Consider the following 20,115-nt stretch of genomic DNA (forward strand, 5'->3'; position numbering starts at 1 on the left):
CGTCCGACACCGAGAACTCAATACTACAGAAAGCTGACAGGAGTGTAGAAAGTGGAGGGGTGAAATCAAAAAGGAAATTAGGAAAGCGCAGAGAGGGCATGAAAGAATATTGGCAAGCAAAATCAAGGTGAACCCAAAGATGTTTTATCAATACATTAAGAATAAGAGGATAACTAAGGAGAGAGTAGGGCCCATAAAAGACCAAAAAGGGAACCTATGTATAGGGGGGGGAGGGGCGGGGGTGTTGATATGGTTCTTAATGAATACTTTGTGTCTGTCTACATAAAAGAGGAGGACGATGCAGATAATGTAGTTAAGGAAGAGGGATGTAAAGTATTGGATGTGGTAAACTTAGGGAGAAAGGAAGTATTAATGGGATTAGCATCCTTGAAATTTGATCTCCAGGGCCGGATGAAATGTACCCCAGACTGACAAAAGAAGCAAGAGAGGAAATAGCAGAGGGTCTGACCATCATTTTCCAGTCCTCACTGGATACAGGTGTGGTACAGGAAGATTGGATAACTGCTAACGTTGTACCTCTGTTTAAAAAGGAAGCGAGGGACAGAGCGAATAATTACAGGCCAGTCAGTCTAACCTCAGTAGTGGGCAAATTATTGGAATCTATTCTGACAGACAGGATAAACTGTCATTTAGAAAGGCGCAGGTTAATCAAGGATAGTCAGCATGCATTTGTTAAGGAAAGATCTTGTTTGACCAACTTGATCGAATTTTTGGAAGAAGTAACAAAGAGGATAGATGAGGGTAGTGCCGTTGATGTGGTCTACATGGATTTTAGCAAGGCTTTTGACAAGGTCCCACATGGAAGACTGGTTAGAAAAATAAAATCCCATGGGATCCAGAAAAATGCAACAGGGTGGATACAAAATTGTCTCAGTGGCAGGAAAAAGAGCGTAATTTTTAACGGGTGTTTCAGCGACTGGAGGGCAGTTTCCAGTGGCGTTCCGCAGGGCTCAGTACTGGGTCTCCTGCTTTTTGTGGCATATATTAACGATTTGGATGTAAATGTAGGAGCATGATCAAGAAGCTTGCGGATGACACAAAGATTGGCCGTGTGGTAGATAGCGAGGAGGATAGCTGTAGGCTGTAGGATGATATTGATGGCCTGGTCAGATGGGCATAAAAGTGGCAAATAGAATTCAACCTGGAGAAGTGTGAGGTGATGCATTTGGGGAGGTCAAACAAGGCAAAGGAATACACGATTAATGGGGAAATACTGAGAAGTGTAGAGGAAGTGAGGCACCTTGGATTGAATGTCCACAGATCCCTGAAGGTAGCCGGAACATGTCGATAAGGTGGTTAAGGAGGCATATGGAATCCTTTCCTTTATTAGCCGAGGTATAGAATATACCAGGGAGGTTATGCTGGAACTGTATAACTCATTGGTTAGGCCACAATTTGAGTACTGTGTGCAGTTCTGGTCACCTCAAATTAGAAAGGATGTAATTGCACTAGACAGGGTACAGAGGAGATTTACGAGGATGTTGCCAGGACTGGAAAAATGCAGCTATGAGAAAATATTTGATAGGCTGGGGTTGTTCTCCTTGGAACAGAGAAGGCTGAGGGGAGATATGATTGAAATGTATAAAATTTTGAGCGGCCTGGATGGAATGGAGGTGAAGGGTCTATTCACCTCAGCAGAGAGGTCAGTAACGTGGGGGCATAGATTTAAAGTTTGGTAGAAAAATTAGAGGGGAGATGAGGAAAAACCTTTTCACCCAGAGGATGGTGGGGGGGTCTGGAACTCATTGCCTGAAAGGGTGGTTAAGGCAGAAACCCTTAACTCATTCAAAAGGAATCTGGATATGCACCTCAAGTGCTGTAATCTGCAGGGCTACGGATCAAATGCTGGAAGGTGGGATTAGAATTGGTGGATTGTTTTTCGGCCGGCACAGACACGATGGGCCAAGTGGCCTCTTTCTGTGCCTTAAACTTTCTATGATTCCTAAGTAGGCCAGACCAGATAAGGACAGCAGATTTCCTCCCCTAAGGACATTAGTGAACTTGATGGGTTTTTACGACAATCGATTATGTTTCATGGCACCATTACTGAGACTAGCTTTCAATGTGTCGTCAGTCTTACCCTTGAGTTAAAATGTTGGGGGGTGGTTTAAAGTCCCATGCCAGAGACTTGAGCACATAATCCAGTGCAGTACTGAGGGAGTGCTGCACTGTCGGAGGTGCTGCCTTTTGGATAAGCTGTTAAACCAAGGCCCTGTCCGCTGTCTCAGATGGATGTAAAAGATCCCATGGCCATTTTGTAGAAGAGTAGGGGTGATCTCAGCTGTGTCCATTTTTTTTAGGATGACAGCCAATGAGGTAATTTAGAGATGTGTTCACTGTCAAAATGTAGGAAATGCGACAAGCCAATTTGCAGACAGCAAGATTCCACAAACAGTAATCTGACTATGGTGATAGTGGTTGAAGGCTAAATGTTAGTTAAATCACAGAAACTAACTTTTGAAACTGATGAAAATATTGTAATAACGTACATTTATGCTCATTATAATCCAACCCACATGTGCCACTGTTTTCACATATTTTTCTTAAACCTGAGCAACTTTCATTCAGTGCTAAAGGATGAGGATTTCACTCCGAGGTGAAGGGCGAGGAATTCACACACACGCAGCGGGAAACCGCCATTCCCGTGCCGGCCGGCCGGGGGAAGCTGAAGTCGACTCGGGCGGACCGGAAAGGCGGTGGCACCGGCGGAAGTGGAGGGATGAGAAGAGGCGGGTGAGTGTCATGGAGACAGGTGAGAGCAGCAGGTGAGGAGCCGCGGGCGCTGCAGCCTCCGAGCGGGTTAGGCTGAGACAGGATGGGTCTGAGCAGCAAACTGTGTCCCTGCATCACCCCGCTCAGCCATGACAGGCCCGCGGAGCGGAGAAGGACCACCCCATCCCCTCCGGTGGGGGGGGGGGGGGGTGGGTGGAGTGTTCCACCCCATCCCCTCATGGGGGGGGGGGGGTGGAGTTTTCCACAACATCCCCTGCGGTCTCCGGTGGGGGGTGGGTGGAGTGTTCCACCCCATCCCCTCCTGTGGGGGGTGGAGTGGCCCACCCCATCCAATCTTTGGTGGGGGGAGTGTCCCACCCCATCCCCTGTGGTGGGTGGGGGGGAGTGGCCCACACCATCCCCTCTTTGGGGGGGGGGGGGGAGTGTCTCACCCCATCTCCTCTTGGGGGGGAAGTTTCCCACCCCATCCCCTGAGGTGGGGGGAGAGTGGCCCACCCCATCCCTTCCCTGGGGGGGGAGTGTCCCACCTCATTCTCTTTCCCCCGCCCAGGGGGGATGCAGGTGCCTCACCCAATCTTTTCTGTTGGGGAGGTTCCCTGTCCCAACCCTTCCCTGTGTGTGGGGGTCAGGGGGGAATCGTACCTCTTCTCTTACTCTGCCTGTGCTTTCTCGCTCCATCGGCCTTTTGGAAATGACAAATTAAAAATGTTAATCTACCCTTTCAATAGGAATCTTCTTTCCCCTATGATTAGCTGGTTTATAGAAAGGGTGAGGCGGACGGGGTTTTTTTGGGAGGAGGGCGGGTTTGTGGTGGTGGAAACTGAACGTCTGAACTTCAGACAACAAATGCTGCAAAGACACAGTGGACACGTCAATGTGTGTATGAGGATGGCTGAAAACTGATCAAACCTGCCCACACACATGGTGCCTTGGGTACCATAACGAGACACTTCCTACACTCCCCCCTGCAGCCAGGTAATCTGGGAGAGGTGAAAATACTCAGGACCAATAAGGGGGAGAAAATTCTGGAAAATTTCTCTCCAACCCGCTCAGGTGATTGAAACTGGTTCAGAAGATCACATTCACCAAGCTATGTCATCTGTCAATCCACATACCTTCTAAATGATGTAAAATCTTCCTTAGCCTTGAATCAGTCCAGCTCCCCCTTGAAGGCACACATGGAGAGTCAGCACCCGCAGAACCAGCCAGCAACGGGGCTGTTTTTGGCAAAGATGTCAACTGTAGTTGGTGTTCAAAACAAAGGCGGGTTTTAACTAGGCTGTCCACTTGAGTGCAATACTGAGTGACAGGATTAAACGCTCCAACAGGACCCACGAAGCCACAGCAAAGAGACAGTGTGCTCATGATTTTAGGTCACTAACAAATAAGCGGCAGTGGTGGGATCAAGTTTGTCACCGATGAAAATGAACAAAATATTTGCAAATCTTGTGGAGAAAATTGGACTTTTGGTACCCGGTCTATATTTTAGAATTTCTAGACAAGTCTGCTGAAAAGCCAGCAGTCTAGCGTGTAACTAAGTGGCACGCCTAGGTGATCTTAGAAACCAGTCTGATCTACATGTGCACATGTATGTCTGATGGGATTAAGTGAACTCCACCAGGTAAAGGGCATTTTACAATAGAACATATCTGTCTGCTCCATGGTGAGAATGATGATGTGATGGCACCTGATTACACCTAGTGTTATAAGGCATGTAATGGCTAAAAGAACCATTTCCCATCGTTCCGTTTCCCATATCCTTTTAAATCTTTAGTTTTCAAAACATTTCTCCATTTTCCTTTGAAAATCCATTATGGATTCTCCTGCTGTACTGTTTCTGGTAGGGCAGCCCATGTCCTAACAGCAGTCTGTGCTTAAAAACAAATTCTCCAAACCCCCCCCCCCATTTGTCCTTTTGGGGGTGATTTTAAATTGGTCCTCTAGCAACCAACTCACTGACAAATTTTTCTCAATTTGCTTTGTCAAACCCTCCCAATCTTGAATGCCTCTCTAAGATTTCTGAACCATCCTGCTCTAATGAAGATAGCCTTGCTTTCTCTTGGCTCTCTTGATGCTAATGACTCTCGAAGCAGCTGATCATATTTTGCTACAGTGATTCAACCGTTTGTGTCCTCATCTTTCTTACCTTTGCTCTCGTGTTTACATTTTCTAAACAGGTAAATGTTCATGTTACAACCAAAGTGGCAGCTAAATCAACTGCTGGGCAAACACTAATAATGTTGCAGGACTCATGCCTGCCGGAAATCTCTCTGTGGCAATGTTTCTCCTTTAATCCTGTCTGTTTGTAAGTGTCAGTAAAACAAGCTTATAGTGAAGTGTATTTTATAACTGGGCTTGACATCATCATTATGTCCAGCTGAGGTCTGAGGGACTCCACTCAACACCTTACACTTGCCAGCTAGTTAGCATTTTGTGTTTATATTCCTGATTACCAACATTGCTTCAGGCTGTGCCATTTTGAGCATCTCCCTGCCCCTGTTGTTGCTCAGGCAGCCCCCACCACTCCCAGTTCCTACCTGTTTCTGCTTGGCATTGTGGGCTATGGTAAGAATTCTTGCAACAGTTTTCTGGGATCAGGAATGTTTCTCTTGTGTTGGGGTTCAGAGGTCCAGAGCAGCAGCAGGTAGGAAGTCGAGTGATTGAGACTCTCTAGGAAGGGCACTCGGGGGAGCGGACTGAGATCCAGAGTTAACAGGGTAGTGGGAGGTGGTGTGAAGAGAGGCATGAAGACTGCCGTTGTGAACTGAATAGTGAGAAACGAGCATCTGTGCCACTGAGAAATAGACTTGCAAGGCTACGGGGATCGAACCAGGGAGTGGAGAGCCTTCATGGACTCGGGCCGAATGGCCTCCCTCTGTGCTGTAAATAACTCTATGACTGAGTCTGGACAGTGATTGCTGGCACACTGTTCAATTAGAGGGCATCATTGGCAGTGGATACCCTTCCTACTGGGCAGTAATTGGGTGGATACCCTGCTCTTCCTACCAAGGATCCTGAGACCAACTGTTGGCAAAGCTGTGACACCTCCCATGGTTGATCAGCCTGATGACGCACCTTATGGTCACGTGGATGCTTGGGGCAGGGTACATGAGGGCTGCTGGTGGTTGGACTAAATAAGGTCAATTGCTGTTACACTGTACATAAAATTAGGAAAAATATTGTACAGAGCTGTTGCTTAGGATCCAGCCTTTGCCTCAATCCCAGGCATTCAGTTTTACATATAAAGCATCTGAAGCCTTTGATGCGTTTTTGACTCAGATGGTAAACTGAAGCTTGTCTGCTCATTTAGATACGCCATGGCACATGGAGCTGAGAGTTCTATCCCACTGTCCTGGGCAACCTCCTTCCCAAACCAATACCACTAATAAAAACAGGTTAAACTGATCACCTGTTTCAGCGCTGTTTGTAATTTTGACTGGGCTTCAGGGAAGTAGTTCATTGGCTGTGAAGCACTTTGGGGCATCCTGTGGACATGCAGGGCACTTTATATAAATAACAAGTTCTTTCTTGATTGGATTCTAATGGGAACCCAGGCCTCCATCTGGCCATCAGTGTGTCTGTTTCATTCTTAAAATTCTCTTTCTTTCACCCTAGGTGCCAGCTTCTGGAGCTGCCCTGGGAGGATGTTCTGGTTCCCCACATCCTATGCCACCTCCCACTGTGCCAGCTGGTCTGCCTGCAACGGGTCAGCAAACAGTTCCATAGCTTGATCCAGGTCTACCTGGCAAACTGCCACACTCTGGACACCTCGCAGGTAACACACTGGAGCAGCCAGGGACATTGTGCCTCCCTCCACCGCCTGTGAATCGGCAATAGGCTGGTGTTATTAATCTGGAATGCGCTGCCTGAAAAGGCAGGGTGGGGGCATGGAGCAACATTCAAAAAGGAACTGGATATAAAACTAGAAAAGGAAATATTTGCAGAGTGATAGAAAAAGAGCAGAGGGGTGAGACTAACTGGATTGATGTTTCAAAGAGCTGGCACAAGCACAATGAGCCAAATGGAGTATGGAGGGCTGTCAGATTCAAAGATTTTATAATCGGGGCTGTGATACCTGGGAAGGGTGGGTATTGTCACTTGAAGAAATGGTAGGCTTTTTCCTTTCTCCTCTTGTCCCCAGCCATCGTTTTTTTGGTGTCTGGTGATAATTTTAGTCCGCCAGTTGATTGGATTATGGGGTTAGAGTTAGAGTTGACAAGGTGGGTGTTTGTCTCTGTTATTAGGTTTGCTTCAGGTTAAGGGAATAGTGGTAAAGGTTTAGCCAGGTAAGGGTGTGCAAAGGAAACCCGACCCAAGTCCGAATGCTGGATCCAGAAGCCCAACCCGACTGACCCGAACCCGACACATACCGTCGGGGTCAAGTCGGGTAGCAGGCCTTTACCCACATACTGAAGTAAAGACCTGCCACCCGACCCGACCTCGACGCTTCCCGACGACGTGTCGGGGTCGGGTTGGACTTCCGGGTCTGGAATTCAGGCTCTCATCGGGTTTCCTTTGCACACCTCTATTGCCAGGCACACTTGCCCCTCTGGAGAATACCACAGAACGTCCCATCTGTCAACCCATCAATCTATACTAGCTGGGGATTATTGTGGGAGAATAGCCTGTATTCCGAGCTGTTCCTTGTCCTGGCTACAGGATAGCCTGGACTGGCTGTGTAATGAGTGTGGAGATACCGTCAGTATTCAGGCCTTCCTACCGCCCAATTCCAGGACAGTGTATAGATATACTCCCTTAGTAATTGCAAATAACTGTTGGGAGTGCAGAGGCTGAAAGAATTAGAGAAGAATTAATCACACAGGAAAAATATTCACTGAAAAGTGAATTCACTTGAAAAGATATTCACTTGTCTAAGCTCTCATAAAATGGGATTACAGTTTTATCAAGGCAACCCTGTGTTTTGCCAGTGGTATACACCACTGAAATGAAACAGTGTAGATTAACCCTTATGAATACTGAACAGCGTTTGGAACTTGTTAACTGCCAAAAGTAATTTAGAGTCTCAGCTTTACACAACTCGTCACAAATGAGAACAGATGGGCGGAGCTGGCTGCAAGCTGCAGATTTCCCATGGCATCCTGGGGTGTTAGGTCCTGGATTTCCCCCGGTACTGCAATTTTCTGATCTGGTGAACCAGGGGAGGGGGATCTTTAGCCATTTAAGGGGAAGCTGGATAAATAGATGGGGGAGAAAGAAATAGACAGATATGCTGATAGGATAAGATGAAGTAGGGTGGGAGGAGGCTTGTATGGTGTATAAACACCAGCATAGACCAGTTGGGCCGAATGGCCTGTTTGAGTTGTAGATTCTATGCACGTCACTTGGGTAACCAGCGGCTAACTGGAGGAGTTTGGAATGGTGCATAGAGACAGAGAAATAAAAGCATTGGAAATAATCTTTACTCATTTCATTCTTTCTCTGGTTTGAGTTCAGGTCGGGACTGCCATCCCTCAACACGCATTTTGCAAAATACTGAAAGACAACACAGTGCTGCACCACCTGATCGTCCACAGCTGCTCCGATTGGCTGACAGACAGTGAGCTCTTGCCGGTGATTGGCCAAAATCATCACTTGGAGAAGGTTGACATCACAGGCTGCCGAGGTCTAAGCAGACGGTCGCTGGTGGCCTTGTCCCTGAGCTGCCCCAACCTGCAGCACCTTTCTCTCAGGCAGTGCGACTGGGTGGATCCCCTCTCCTTGCGGAGCCTGGCCGATCACTGCGGCCGGCTGCTGTTGGTCGACCTGACCGCCTGCAAGCAGCTGAACGACGAAGCCGTCTGTTATCTGGTCCGGAAGTGTCGAAAGATCAGGTCACTGTCCCTGGCGATCAACGCAAACCTCAGCGATAGCTCGGTGCAGGAGGTGGCTAAACAGTGCACTGAGCTTGAACACCTGGATCTAACTGGCTGTCTCCGGCTCAGGAATGAGTGTATGAGGTAAAGAGCACAGGCCGCGACTGTCAAATATTCCAGGCGTTTTTTTTTAACGTGTCCCTCGTAAACAGTTGAGGGTCTGCAACGTACTTCTGGTAAAGATGGTGGTCTAGTGGTTGTAACTGGACTAGTTATCTAGAAACCTGAATTCATAATCAGGACAATGAAAGTTCAAATCCCACTTTGGCCATTTGAATTAAGTTAAAAATAATTTGGAAATAAAAAAAAACTTGTCAGTAGAAAATGACCATATAGTTGTTGGATCATCATTAAAATCCAACTGGTTCACTAACATCCCTTGGGGAAGGAAACCTGCTGTCCATACCTGGTCTGGCCTATATGTGATTCCAGTCCCACACCAGTATGGTTAACTCTCGCCTGCCCGCTGGGTGGCCTACCAAGCCACTCACTTGTATCAAACCGCCAGCTTCTCAGGGCAACTACCTTGAAAACTGCATTATTTATTTTCTTGAACTAAATGTACTTTAAAAAAAAAAATGAAACTAGGCTCATCTAATGGCTTTGGATGAATGTAGCATGTCATGTGGTATTAAGGCGACAGAGTGGGAGGTTTGTAGGCTTGTGCCAATGGGGGTCAGCCAGGATGCTATTGGGGCGCGACAGTCAGTTTGTGTTCCCGGGTTGGGAGGGAGAGAAAAGAAAAAAAAGCATCCAGTGTTGAAGGTTAATCAAGAACTCCTAGTCGAAATTGCTCTTGGGCAGGATCAGGCCCGACCACAATAATTACTGTCTTGGGGGGTTCCTCTCCAGAATTGTATTCCTTCTCGAGTCATTTGCATTTAGGGGCAAGGGGAAGAACAAGAAATCCTTCAGACCCTGTCTCTGCTTCCTGCTTAAATTAAGACAAGGCAAAAGTTTCCTTGTTACATTTATTCAACATTCTCAAGATGCAATGAAAGACAGGTAAAAGTGTTTGCAAATGAACAACATTTAGATATGGAAAATACTTTTCTTATCACCTTTCATTTCAAAAGATTTAAATGGCCGTGAAGCGCTTTATAATACATATTAGCGACATGCTGTGTCTACTAGAAAAGAATTCCAACTCATTGTGTTTTCCAGGACGGTTGCAGAATATTGCACGAAACTCCACTCACTGAAAGTGAACCACTGTCATAACATCACTGAAGGGAGTTTAGAAATTCTGCGAAAGAAGGGAGTGGACATTGACGTACAGCCGCCCCTCCAGCGGGCACTTGTCCTTCTGCAGGATGTTGTGGGTTTTGCTCCATTTATCAACCTCCAGATTTGAACAGAACTGTTCCAGTAAACTAGTTCCCTGTCTCTCCCAACGCACACGCACTCAACACTTATGTAAACTTAGATTAAAGTAGATGGTATAATATTTCAGCAGTGAACTGCTAATCCTTTGTCAAACTACATTGCAATCACTCATTGCGATATTGGAATGAGTCAAGCCCAGTAACTGATAGGCTGCTCGAGTCTGGGTTGCCAGGGTGGAGAATAACCAGGGCCAAGTCCCTTTTTAGATGATTTTTGCTACTGTGAAATGATGAGTGGCCATGTTGTGCACTGCTGCAGTGGTGGGGGTAAGGCAGAGTACTTACAGAACTGTGAAAGCATTAACATTAATGGTGAATCAACTGTCCTGTCAGTCTGACTGATCTTACAACAGTTCCAAGTGGTCTGCTTTATTCCATTTGAGAGAGAAGAGTTGCAGCCGTTATTCAGATACGTCTAAGGAAATAGGACATTTCAGAAGTTCTGGTTTGGAAGGTAGAGGCAACAGAGATGGAGTCTTTACAGAAAGCAGGGTTTAATCTAAATAACTGTGACAATCAGTCAGCTTGTATTAGAAAGCTATGTCAGAGATGGATCAGGTGAAGGCGAGGTTGGTAATTGGAAGCCAAGTTAATGAAATTCTCGAATTTGAACACAGTGACCAATGCAATGGACAGGGTAGTCAGGGAGGAGGCCTGAGTGGGCCTGGAATAAAGTGTGTTCAACCTATCCTGCAAAAAGACAGGTTCATGTAACACATTTTAATCTGGAGTTGTTCACAGTGGGAAGTTTGGCCAGGGTGAAGAGGGTGGCAGCAGATGGGGACTGGTTGAACCACTGTACAAGGAAGTGGAGAGCCCACAGGCTGCCTTAGTGAGGACTGGATGTCCACAGTGAAAAGATGACTGGGGCTGCAGAATCTGAAATCATGAAAGTGGCAGAGGAGACATCTCTGTAGGTGGGTAGAGGCTGGACATGTTGTTGGGGGGTGGGTGGGTGGAGGTGGGGAGAGTCAAGATATGAGGAAATCATTCAGTGGGACAGGAGCAAGTTAAAATGATTATTCTACCAAAACACTTTTTTTTTTGAATTGTGAAGGCAGAAACAAACTGTGCATGGCTACAGAACTGAGGTTGGAGGCGGGAAGATCACCAGAAGAGATGTGTAATTAACAGCTTGGGCAATGATTTTGGTAGTAGAGTCATGGTCCAGAGGGAGGTCAGAGAGTTGGCATTCAGCCGCAGCCAGGTAGAGGTCCTCCTGCCTCCTTTATCAGCAGGCTTGATGAGATCAGAGTTAGAACTGAGATGAGCTTCAAAAGCCACTTGTAGCAATGCATGTACCTTTTCATAAAAGAAATTACTTCCCCTTTATACCTTGAATATTAATTCTAAATTCATCAGGAAATATTTCATTACCCTTTTAAAACTTGCCAATCAACTTCCCTGCTTCATTTGAAAACAGTTCTAGCTCAGGTTTGTGATAACTGATCCCTGGTACTATCCTAGTAAATCAACATTGTTTCCATAATGGGGTGCACAAAACTGCGCACAGCACGGCCAACATTACTGTAGCCCAGGACTGGCCCAGAGATGCACCAAGTAACTTGTGAGCTCCAACTAGTTTTTTTTCTTTGCAGGCTTGTAAGGCCAATTTTGATACCAACTCATAGAATCATACTACACAGGTGGCTGCCATTTGGGCCATCATCCCTGTACCAGCTCTTTGAAAGAACTAGCCAATTAGTCCCACTCCCCTGCTCTTTATCCATAGCCCTGCAAATTTCTTTTTTTCCCCAAATATATCAGTTCCATTTTGAAAGTTACTATTGCATCTGCTTCCATTACCCTTTCAGGCAGTGCATTCCAGATCATAACTTGCTGCGTTAAAAACATTCCTCTTAATCTCCCCTCTGGTTCTTTTTGCTAATTATCTTAAATTGATGTCCTCTAGTTACAAAAATACTGTCAGTGGAAATAGTTCCTCATTTACTCTATAAAAACCTCTCATTAAATCTCAAATATAAACAAAATAGTGCAGATGCTGGAAATCTGAAATAAAAACAAAGTGCTGGAAATACTCAGCAGGTCTGGCAGCATCTGTGGAGAGAGGCCTGTGACCTTTCTTCAGAACTCCATGAAAGGTCACACACCTGAAACTTAACCCATTAAATCTCCCCTGACCTTATCTGCTCAGAGGAGGACAATCCCTGCTTCTCTAGTCTCTCCACATCAGTTAAAGACCCTCATCACTGGTACCATTCTAGTAAATCTCCTCTGCACCCTCTCTGGAAGACAGGTGCATATTTTGCCTATGCAGTGGTTCTGACATGAATATCCCTACTTAAATTTATTGCACAGATATTTTAGCACTAAAGTACACAAACCTATTTGTTTTTATTTCCCAGTTGTTAGCCTCTTGCTACAGAAGGTTGTGGGTCCAAGCCCCATTCTACTAAAAGACAGAATCTCGGCTGAAACCTCAGTGTAGCATTGAGGGGGAGCTGCACTGTCGGTGATGTTTTCTTTCAGACGAGACATTAAACTGAGAGCCCCCCCGCCCCAAACTCTGCTTGATCAGGTGGATGTAAAAGATCCCGTGGCACTATTTCGAAGCATAGGGAAGTTAGCTCAGGTGTCCTGGCCAACATTCATCCCTCAATAAACAGATTAACTGGTTATTGTTGGCTTTGGAATCTTGGCTGCTTCATTTGCCAATAAATGATTAATTCAAAAGAAATGTACTGGTTATGAATCACTTTGGAATATGCTGAAGAAGTGAACGACGCTGTATAAAGTTCACTTTTTTCGCCTGAATAATTAAGTGAAGATTAAGAACTACTTGCCAAAACCTTTCTTGAATAAGGATGCAGATTTAAACCCTGATGTTCTCAGATATGGTGATAGCGTCAAGGCCACGTGGCGGTGCTGGGTGTCTTTCTGGCGATTATCTGTACACTAGTGTGGCTTGCTAGGCTGCTTCAGAGGGCATTTGCCTGGAGTGATGTGTGTTGGGCCAGACCAGGTTCAGGAGAAAGGTTCCCTTCCTGATTGAGGTGTACAAGATTATGAGGGGCATGGACAGGGTGGATAGGGAGCAGCTGTTCCCCTTTGTTGAAGGGTCAGTTACGAGGGGTCACAAGTTTAAGGTGAGGGGCGGGAGGTTTAAGGGGGATTTGAGGAAGAACTTTTTTACCCAGAGGGTGGAGACGATCTGGAATGCCCTGCCTGGGAGGGTGGTAGAGGCAGGTTGCCTCACATCCTTTAAAGTACCTGGATGAGCACTTGGCACGTCATAACATTCAAGGCTATGGGCCAAGTGCTGGCAAATGGGATTAGGTAGACAGGTCAGGTGTTTTAATGCATCAGTGCAGACTCGATGGGCCTCTTCTGCACTGTGTGATTCTGTGATTCCCTGAAGGACATTAAACATTTCTGGAAGCAAGGACTGATCTGCAAAAAAAAAAATTAAAATCCATTTTCTTGTTCAGAAGCAACACAGCACATTTATTGACTAAATAGTAGCATGACAGGACACAGCATCATACACACAGTAAACAGCAGGGAGCAGATTATTATAAAGGCAGAAAAGTTTAATTTGCTTTACAAATTGTTAAATTATTTCACAGACAGATAGTGATTGAATAAAAACCTTGGGTGATTGATTGATTTTAAAAGACCCTGTCTCAGGCCCCAACTTTTCCTGTGAAGTTTGGGAATCTGTACTTGGCTCCTATCATTGCGGCGAGTGAGGTTTTCAATCATTACCGTAAACCATGCATTTTTTAAAGTGCCATAAAACTAGCATGTCTCAACCAACTTCCAGCTAGAGGGGCGTACCATGGAGACAGTTCAGCCACATTTAGAGGACGTTTTCAATCTTAGCATCACAGATGATGTACAAACTATCATTTTGCTGACCATTATGTGTCCAGTAACACACCTAATTTTAGTTGTCAATATAAAATAATTTAAAATGACTAGATATTCCACATACACTAAATTCTTTAAAGGGAAGCACTAATCAAACAGCTGTCCTGATTTCAAAGTAAAAATCCAGTTTGAAATGTCTTTAGCTCTTCCAACAAATAATTAACCCCATTCGCACCAACTTAAAGGAAGCTCGAGGTAACCATCTGTGCACAGTTTCAACTTGAGGCTAATGACCAGTTTCTGTTTAAAATGTGCTGCTGGTCACAAAAAAACATCGAAAATTGCCCTGCCATCGCTGTGGGGCGCATGGAATGGAGTATGTTCAGTAGCTCCAGTTGACACACTGAAAAACATTGGTGACACATCCTTTGCTCACGTTAACTTCAAGCTCATGATAGTGGGGAAACTTTACATTTATTTAACACTATTGGCAGGGGGGGTTAAGTTAAACAGATTACTGAAGTATTATCAAGGCCACATTTAGATAATGCTGTTCTGAAGCATAGCATGTCAGTAAATTAAGCTGTACAATGTTACTGCATTTTGAGTGCTACGAGGTGCAGAGTCCACAGGCTTCAATGGTAACAATGTATAATGAAAAAAAAACAATGCTGGGATGTTGAGCAGGGAACCAGCATTGAAATCATGGTTTCTTACAGTGGTTGAGCATCATAGACCTCTTCATCAGAAGAGGATGAACATGTGCTTTGCACTCTCCTACCGCACCATTGTCCAGTTCATGAAGGAAAGGATTGAGTTGATCCGTGGGCAGTCTTGGATGCGGCGGGTGGCGAATCAAATTTAGCTGATGCTGGGATCTGAGGATTAACCCATGAAGCACTCAATCGGCATCTCAGTGAAATTTATATTTTCTGGCAGGTTTGAGATTGATATAGGTTTTCTTCATCTCATCACTTTCAGCTTTCTTTACTTCAGTGTATCGTTCACCTTTTGTGCTCACCACCCGGTTGTCAATGTATCGGATAAGCTTCTTGGGAGCCTGGTCGGAAGCAGAGGACACAGTTCTATCAATTATAAATCAGTCTGATGGTGTCCATTTACTACTACCTAATGTCTGACAATTATAGGCAAGGTAAATTGACACTGGTAAATTTGGGGTGTTCTGAGACAGTTGTGAAGAGTGAACCCGGAGTTAAGACTAGAACCAGCATTAGTCTACCTTTAACCCAAGCTGGCATGACTGTGCTTGGTGGGGCAGAAATGAATCTTTAAGCTGGCTGGATTAGTAATAAATCCCATTTACACCCAGTGTCTCCTTATCTACCCTTCCTGCTCAAACTAGGCCTCCTGGCAAGGAAGTCATCAAGATCCTCAACCATCTTCAGTGCTTGTATCTATTAAGTGTTGCAGAATCTGGGATGGGTCAGCAAAGACTATAATGTTTGCACAGCTGAATAAAATTTGGATTTGAAAAATAGACATCTAGTACATCAGGAAGATTGTGAAATAATTGACTGTTAATAATTACAGGCTATGAGAAAGTCTTGCAGCACTGCAGCTAACTCCTGGAAATAAAATATAACTTTCACACCACGATCAGGAGACTGCTGCATTCAGTGGATTGGACCACTGTCCAAATCGAGATGATGAGGGTCTCTTTACTAACTGCAAATGTTCTGAGAGAAATTAGATCATTTCAAGTGGGTGCAAGCAAAAACTGCACAGAGCTGAGTGAGAAATAAACTCATTCTGGTGCAGTCAGGGGGGGCTTATCAAAGACTGAGGGGGTAAGACATGTGTAGTATCAGACTGGAGTAACACAGGTTACTCCAAGCTAAGGATGCTTAATGGGACACAAGTAGCATCAGCATGTAACTGTACCCGAGCTTCAGATTTCTCACTGGGCAGAATGGATGAAAGCACCACCAGGCCAGATTATATCTGACACACAGGCCGAAGTACCAACACGTCTGATTAACCATATCTGGAAGGTCAACCTCTACAAACCAGCAGGAAAGCCCATCATCTCAGAACCTTGATAGTGGAGCAAGTCCTGTGGTGTATGGTGTGCCTTGCCATTTCCCAGCTCTTATCTACTGCAGAAGGCTGGCTATCTTTCAGAATAGGAGTTCAAAGTGCTGATGTCTAGTACTGATTGGATCCCCTCTCCAATATTTTAAGGGTGGTGGAAGGGGAAAATCACATTCTCACATGAGGCATTACTTTCTAGTTGAAGCAGGTGCCAGACTTCTAATGAGCAAACCTCAGGATGACCCTTACAATCTGCTGCTGCTTGTTGAAACTATCCAGGGCTTGAAAACTTTGCTCATCCAACAAACCTTGCTCAAGCAGAGCAGCTCTGGTGAAAATCAATATCCTCAACCAAACAGGACAGGAGAAGGGAATGCCCCTGGAAGAAGTCTTGGCTCTCCAAAAGGTCCATTTCTGCAGCTGCCTAGTCATCTGCTCAATGTATTGATTCTGGCCTTTGGAAGGACCACAGTGAGCCAGTAAAGAGACTAAGCAGGTCTGAAGATACTTCGCCCTTGTCTGTCTCTCCTCTCTCTCCCCCCCACACCCCTCAAAAATCACAATCATACATCACACAATGAAGCCATGTGCCTGTGCCCATTGTCCCAGCTTCTCTAATCTATCCATTTAACTGAAGTCTCTCATCCCACATAATCTTCCTCTGTACCCTTTCCAAGGCCTTGGCATCCCTTCTAAAGTGAGGTGCCCAGGACTGTATTCAATGCCAAAGATTTGTAAATGATCAGCATAACTCCCTTGTTCTTGGACTCGGGGTACCTATTTACAAAGCCAAGTATCCCATACACTTTCTTAACCACCTGATCTGGGAAAATTGGAGGAAACTTATTACTGTACTTGAAATGCAAGTGAATGAGGTTAATTGGTGAAGAATATGTTATTTGCTGCTCGAGATCCTTAGGGTTTATCACGCTTTGGGCATCATGCTACCTCTAATACAAATTTCTGTCAGACTTGTACTGATTTATTCATATGAAAATTGAGAGAGAGCAACTAATCGTAACTACACAGGTAGACAACATACTCATGAGCAAGCAGGAATGAAAATCAGTCATTTCGCTAAAGCTATAAGACAACCAAATGTTGCCAGCTGCCATCTAGTTTCTTGAGTTATAAAAATAAAGATTTACAAAATGAGAAACAGAACCAATTTATAGTTCAACTCAGCTATAGAGCTCCTTTTTTATATTTTCAAAGGCCCATCACTCTATTAGGAGCTTACAGTGTAGATTTTGCTGTGCCCTGCATTCATTATTATCCAGGCCTCCGCCCTATTTATCACCTGCAAGATGAGACTTAATATGCATACATGACATGTCCCATTTTAAACTTTCCTCAACGTCTTTGTTAAAAATATCATGCCCTGTTTTAAATTTTAATAATCTTTATTTTTAAACCTGTCAGGAGGGAGGGGCTGGGTTGCTATGTTAGAGTGTAGGATTGGCTGCTCTCAAGGGGTATAGTCACAAGTCCACAGGCAGCTGCATTAACACTCTCTGGAGGGCCATCTGCACTTTCATTCCTCCTTCAGCAGAGAGTTACCTGGTGCAATACTGTGCTGGTTGCAGGGAAATGGCTTCTCTCAGACTGAATGGTAGGGGCCACTTAAAATAACCAGCTGCATAACCACTGGAAATATGCAACAGAAAAATAAGAGACTCAGAACAAGCCAATGATACCCAAACAGCACTGCTCATAAGCAGTAGCAAGTAAAGAGAAAGAGAAGACCATTCAGCCCATCTTGCCTCTGCCGTCTCTTTGGAAGGGCTATCCAATTAGTCCCACTCCCCACTCTTTCTCCACAGCCCTGTAAAGAGGCAAAGAGAAGATTCTGAACTGTAACAGCTCAGGCCCTGACCTTTATCATAACAACCAGAAACTGGCTCATTTTTAAACAACTTCCCTATTTACTCAGTGATGGGGGTAAAGGGACTTTAGCAACTGTAACAAAACATCATTTGTGGTAATAACACTCACCTCTTGATAAAACTGAGTTATTCAGAGCTGGAATGCACTGCCTGAAATGGTAGTGGAAACATTCAATACTAACTTTCAAAAAGGAATTCAGTATATACTTGAAAAGGAAAAATTTGCAGAACCATGGGGAAAGGGCAGGGAAGTGGGACTAATTGGATCGCTCTTTCAAAGCTGTCACAGGCACAATGGCTCAAATGGCCTTCGCCTGTGCTGTAAGATGTGAATATCCCGAGAATGCTGGTGCATGTAGTCGAAGTCTCTGCTGGAGGGGATTACGGAATAGAAGAGGCAGAATTAGGCACCGGCTGGGATAAAGCAGGGCCATAGAGGGATTTTAAGATGCATGTAGTGGGCAAGAGGGAGCGAGTAAAGCTCGGTGTGGACAATTAATTTCTGATCCAAGATTGCCTCTGCTCTGATTGAGAACTTCTTACCTCTTTGGGTGCAATAGGCTTGTGAGTTTTGACATCGTCCTCGTTATCCACCATCATATATCTGGAATAACATTAAAAAAGCATATTTTAAACAGGAAGAATATCAGAGCCTGTACAGAGGGTCCAGTACTTTACTCTGTAGCAGTCTAGCTAGGGCATTTGAATTTTAGGGTTGATTTGATTGATAGTATGTACTTACATAACTAAATAAAGTAACATTTCCCATGTCAAATGCTTAGTTAAGTTGTTACAATTATAAAAATAACTTTTAAAGGATTAAACCAATCTCTAATTTGAGAGATAGTTCCATCAATGGGGTTCAGATACTAAACTGCAAGAGTAAAAGTTTTAGCATGTTTGTGTGTGAGAGTCCTGAAATCAGATTGCAGCTGTCAATTCATTTGAAGACGTCTCTTCATTTGCTTTAAATTTCCTTTAGAACAAAATTCAGAAGCGCGGAGTCGTCCATTTTATTCTTGCAAACCTGCCTCCTTTAACTAATTGACTACAAATACTGGAAAATCTGAAACTAAAAATTGTTGCAATATATACAGCAGTTTCGATGGCATCAGGACAGCTTAATGTTTCAGGTGTGGACTCCTGGTCAAAATTCCTTCATCTGTTCTGATAAAGGGTCTTTATTTAAATTCACTTTGCATTATGCTGTTGGACCTCCTCAATAGTGGTGTATTGGTTTCATAGAATCATGGAATAGTACAGCACAGAGAGGCGTCATTCGGCCCACTGAGACTATGCTAGCTCTTCTGTATCCTTTCCAAAGCCTTCACATCCTTCCTAAAGTGTTTTATCTCATGTCGCCATTCTTTTGCCATTACCTTAAATCTGTGCCCTCTTTTTCTCGATCCCTCCACCAATGGGAACAGTTTTTCCCTATCTACCTTGTTCAGACCCCTCAAGATTTTGAATCTCCTCTCAAACTTCTCTAAAGAAAACAGTCCCAACTTCTCTAATCCATCCACGTAACTGAAGTTTCTCATCCCTGGACCCAGTCTCATGAACCTTTTCTGCACTTTCTCCAATGCCTTCACATCTTTCCTAAAGCGTGACACCCAGAACTGGACACAATACTCCAGCTGAAGCCGAATCAGTGTTCTATACAAGTTTAACATAACTTCCCTGCTTTTGTACTCTATGTCCCTATTAATGAAGCTGAGGATACTGTATGCTCTATTAACCACTCTCAACCTGACCTGCCACCTTCAATGACTAATGCAGATATATACCCAGGTCCCTCTGCTCCTGGGCGCCCTTTAGAATTGCACCCTTTATTTTATGTTGTCTTTCCGCGTTCTTCTTACCAAAATGAATCACTTCACAATTCTCTACATTAAATTTCATCTGCCACTTGTCCGCCCATTCCACCAACCTGTCCTTGAGGTTCTACACTATCCTCCTCAGAGTTCAATATTTCCAAGTTTTGTATCATTCGCAAATTTTGAAATTGTGCTCTGCACACCAAGGTCTAGGTCATTAATACCTACCTCTCACCTGCTGTAATATCATCTGACATGACTCAATGCCAAAGTTTGTTGATAATGCTTCTGTGAAGCGCCTTGGGATGTTTTACTCTGTTAAAGGTGCTATATAAATGCAAGTTGTAAGGGATGCAAAATCAAATAAGGAAAAGGTAAATTTTAGCATTGAGTTAGGAAGTTTCTCTTTATGCAGTGATCAACAGAAATGGATTTTATTTTATTCATTTACAGGATATGGGCATCATAGGCAAGGCCAGCAATTATCTGCCCATCCCTAAATGCTCTCGAGGTAGTG

The 20,115-nt window shown here is 44.5% G+C and overlaps 2 protein-coding genes across 5 annotated transcripts in view; one reads left to right on the forward strand and one right to left on the reverse strand.

Moving 5' to 3' along the window:
• Positions 1 to 20,115, reverse strand: part of LOC137355519 (glutathione peroxidase 3-like) — a 58,489-nt gene that overhangs the window by 11,713 nt on the left and 26,661 nt on the right. The window contains exon 8 of one of the 2 annotated variants that reach the window (XM_068020753.1): positions 18,325 to 18,385. In XM_068020753.1, the coding sequence (XP_067876854.1) occupies positions 18,325 to 18,385 (61 nt within the window). Of the gene's footprint in view, positions 1 to 2,510; positions 2,698 to 18,324; positions 18,386 to 20,115 lie in introns of those variants that run through there. The other variant, XM_068020752.1, reaches the window with a different exon arrangement.
• Positions 2,584 to 20,115, forward strand: part of LOC137355517 (F-box/LRR-repeat protein 15-like) — a 62,133-nt gene continuing 44,601 nt past the window's right edge. Inside the window, exons 1-4 of one of the 3 annotated variants that reach the window (XM_068020748.1) lie at positions 2,584 to 2,786; positions 6,370 to 6,529; positions 8,209 to 8,711; positions 9,792 to 10,082. In XM_068020748.1, coding sequence (XP_067876849.1) covers positions 2,599 to 2,786; positions 6,370 to 6,529; positions 8,209 to 8,711; positions 9,792 to 9,981 — 1,041 coding nt within the window. In that variant the 5' untranslated portion in view covers positions 2,584 to 2,598 and the 3' untranslated portion in view covers positions 9,982 to 10,082. Of the gene's footprint in view, positions 2,787 to 6,369; positions 6,530 to 8,208; positions 8,712 to 9,791; positions 10,083 to 20,115 lie in introns of those variants that run through there. The other 2 variants (XM_068020749.1, XM_068020750.1) reach the window with 2 other exon arrangements.

This window comes from Heterodontus francisci, chromosome 42 (genome assembly GCF_036365525.1).
Source record: "Heterodontus francisci isolate sHetFra1 chromosome 42, sHetFra1.hap1, whole genome shotgun sequence".
NCBI classification, from domain to species: Eukaryota; Metazoa; Chordata; class Chondrichthyes; order Heterodontiformes; family Heterodontidae; genus Heterodontus; species Heterodontus francisci.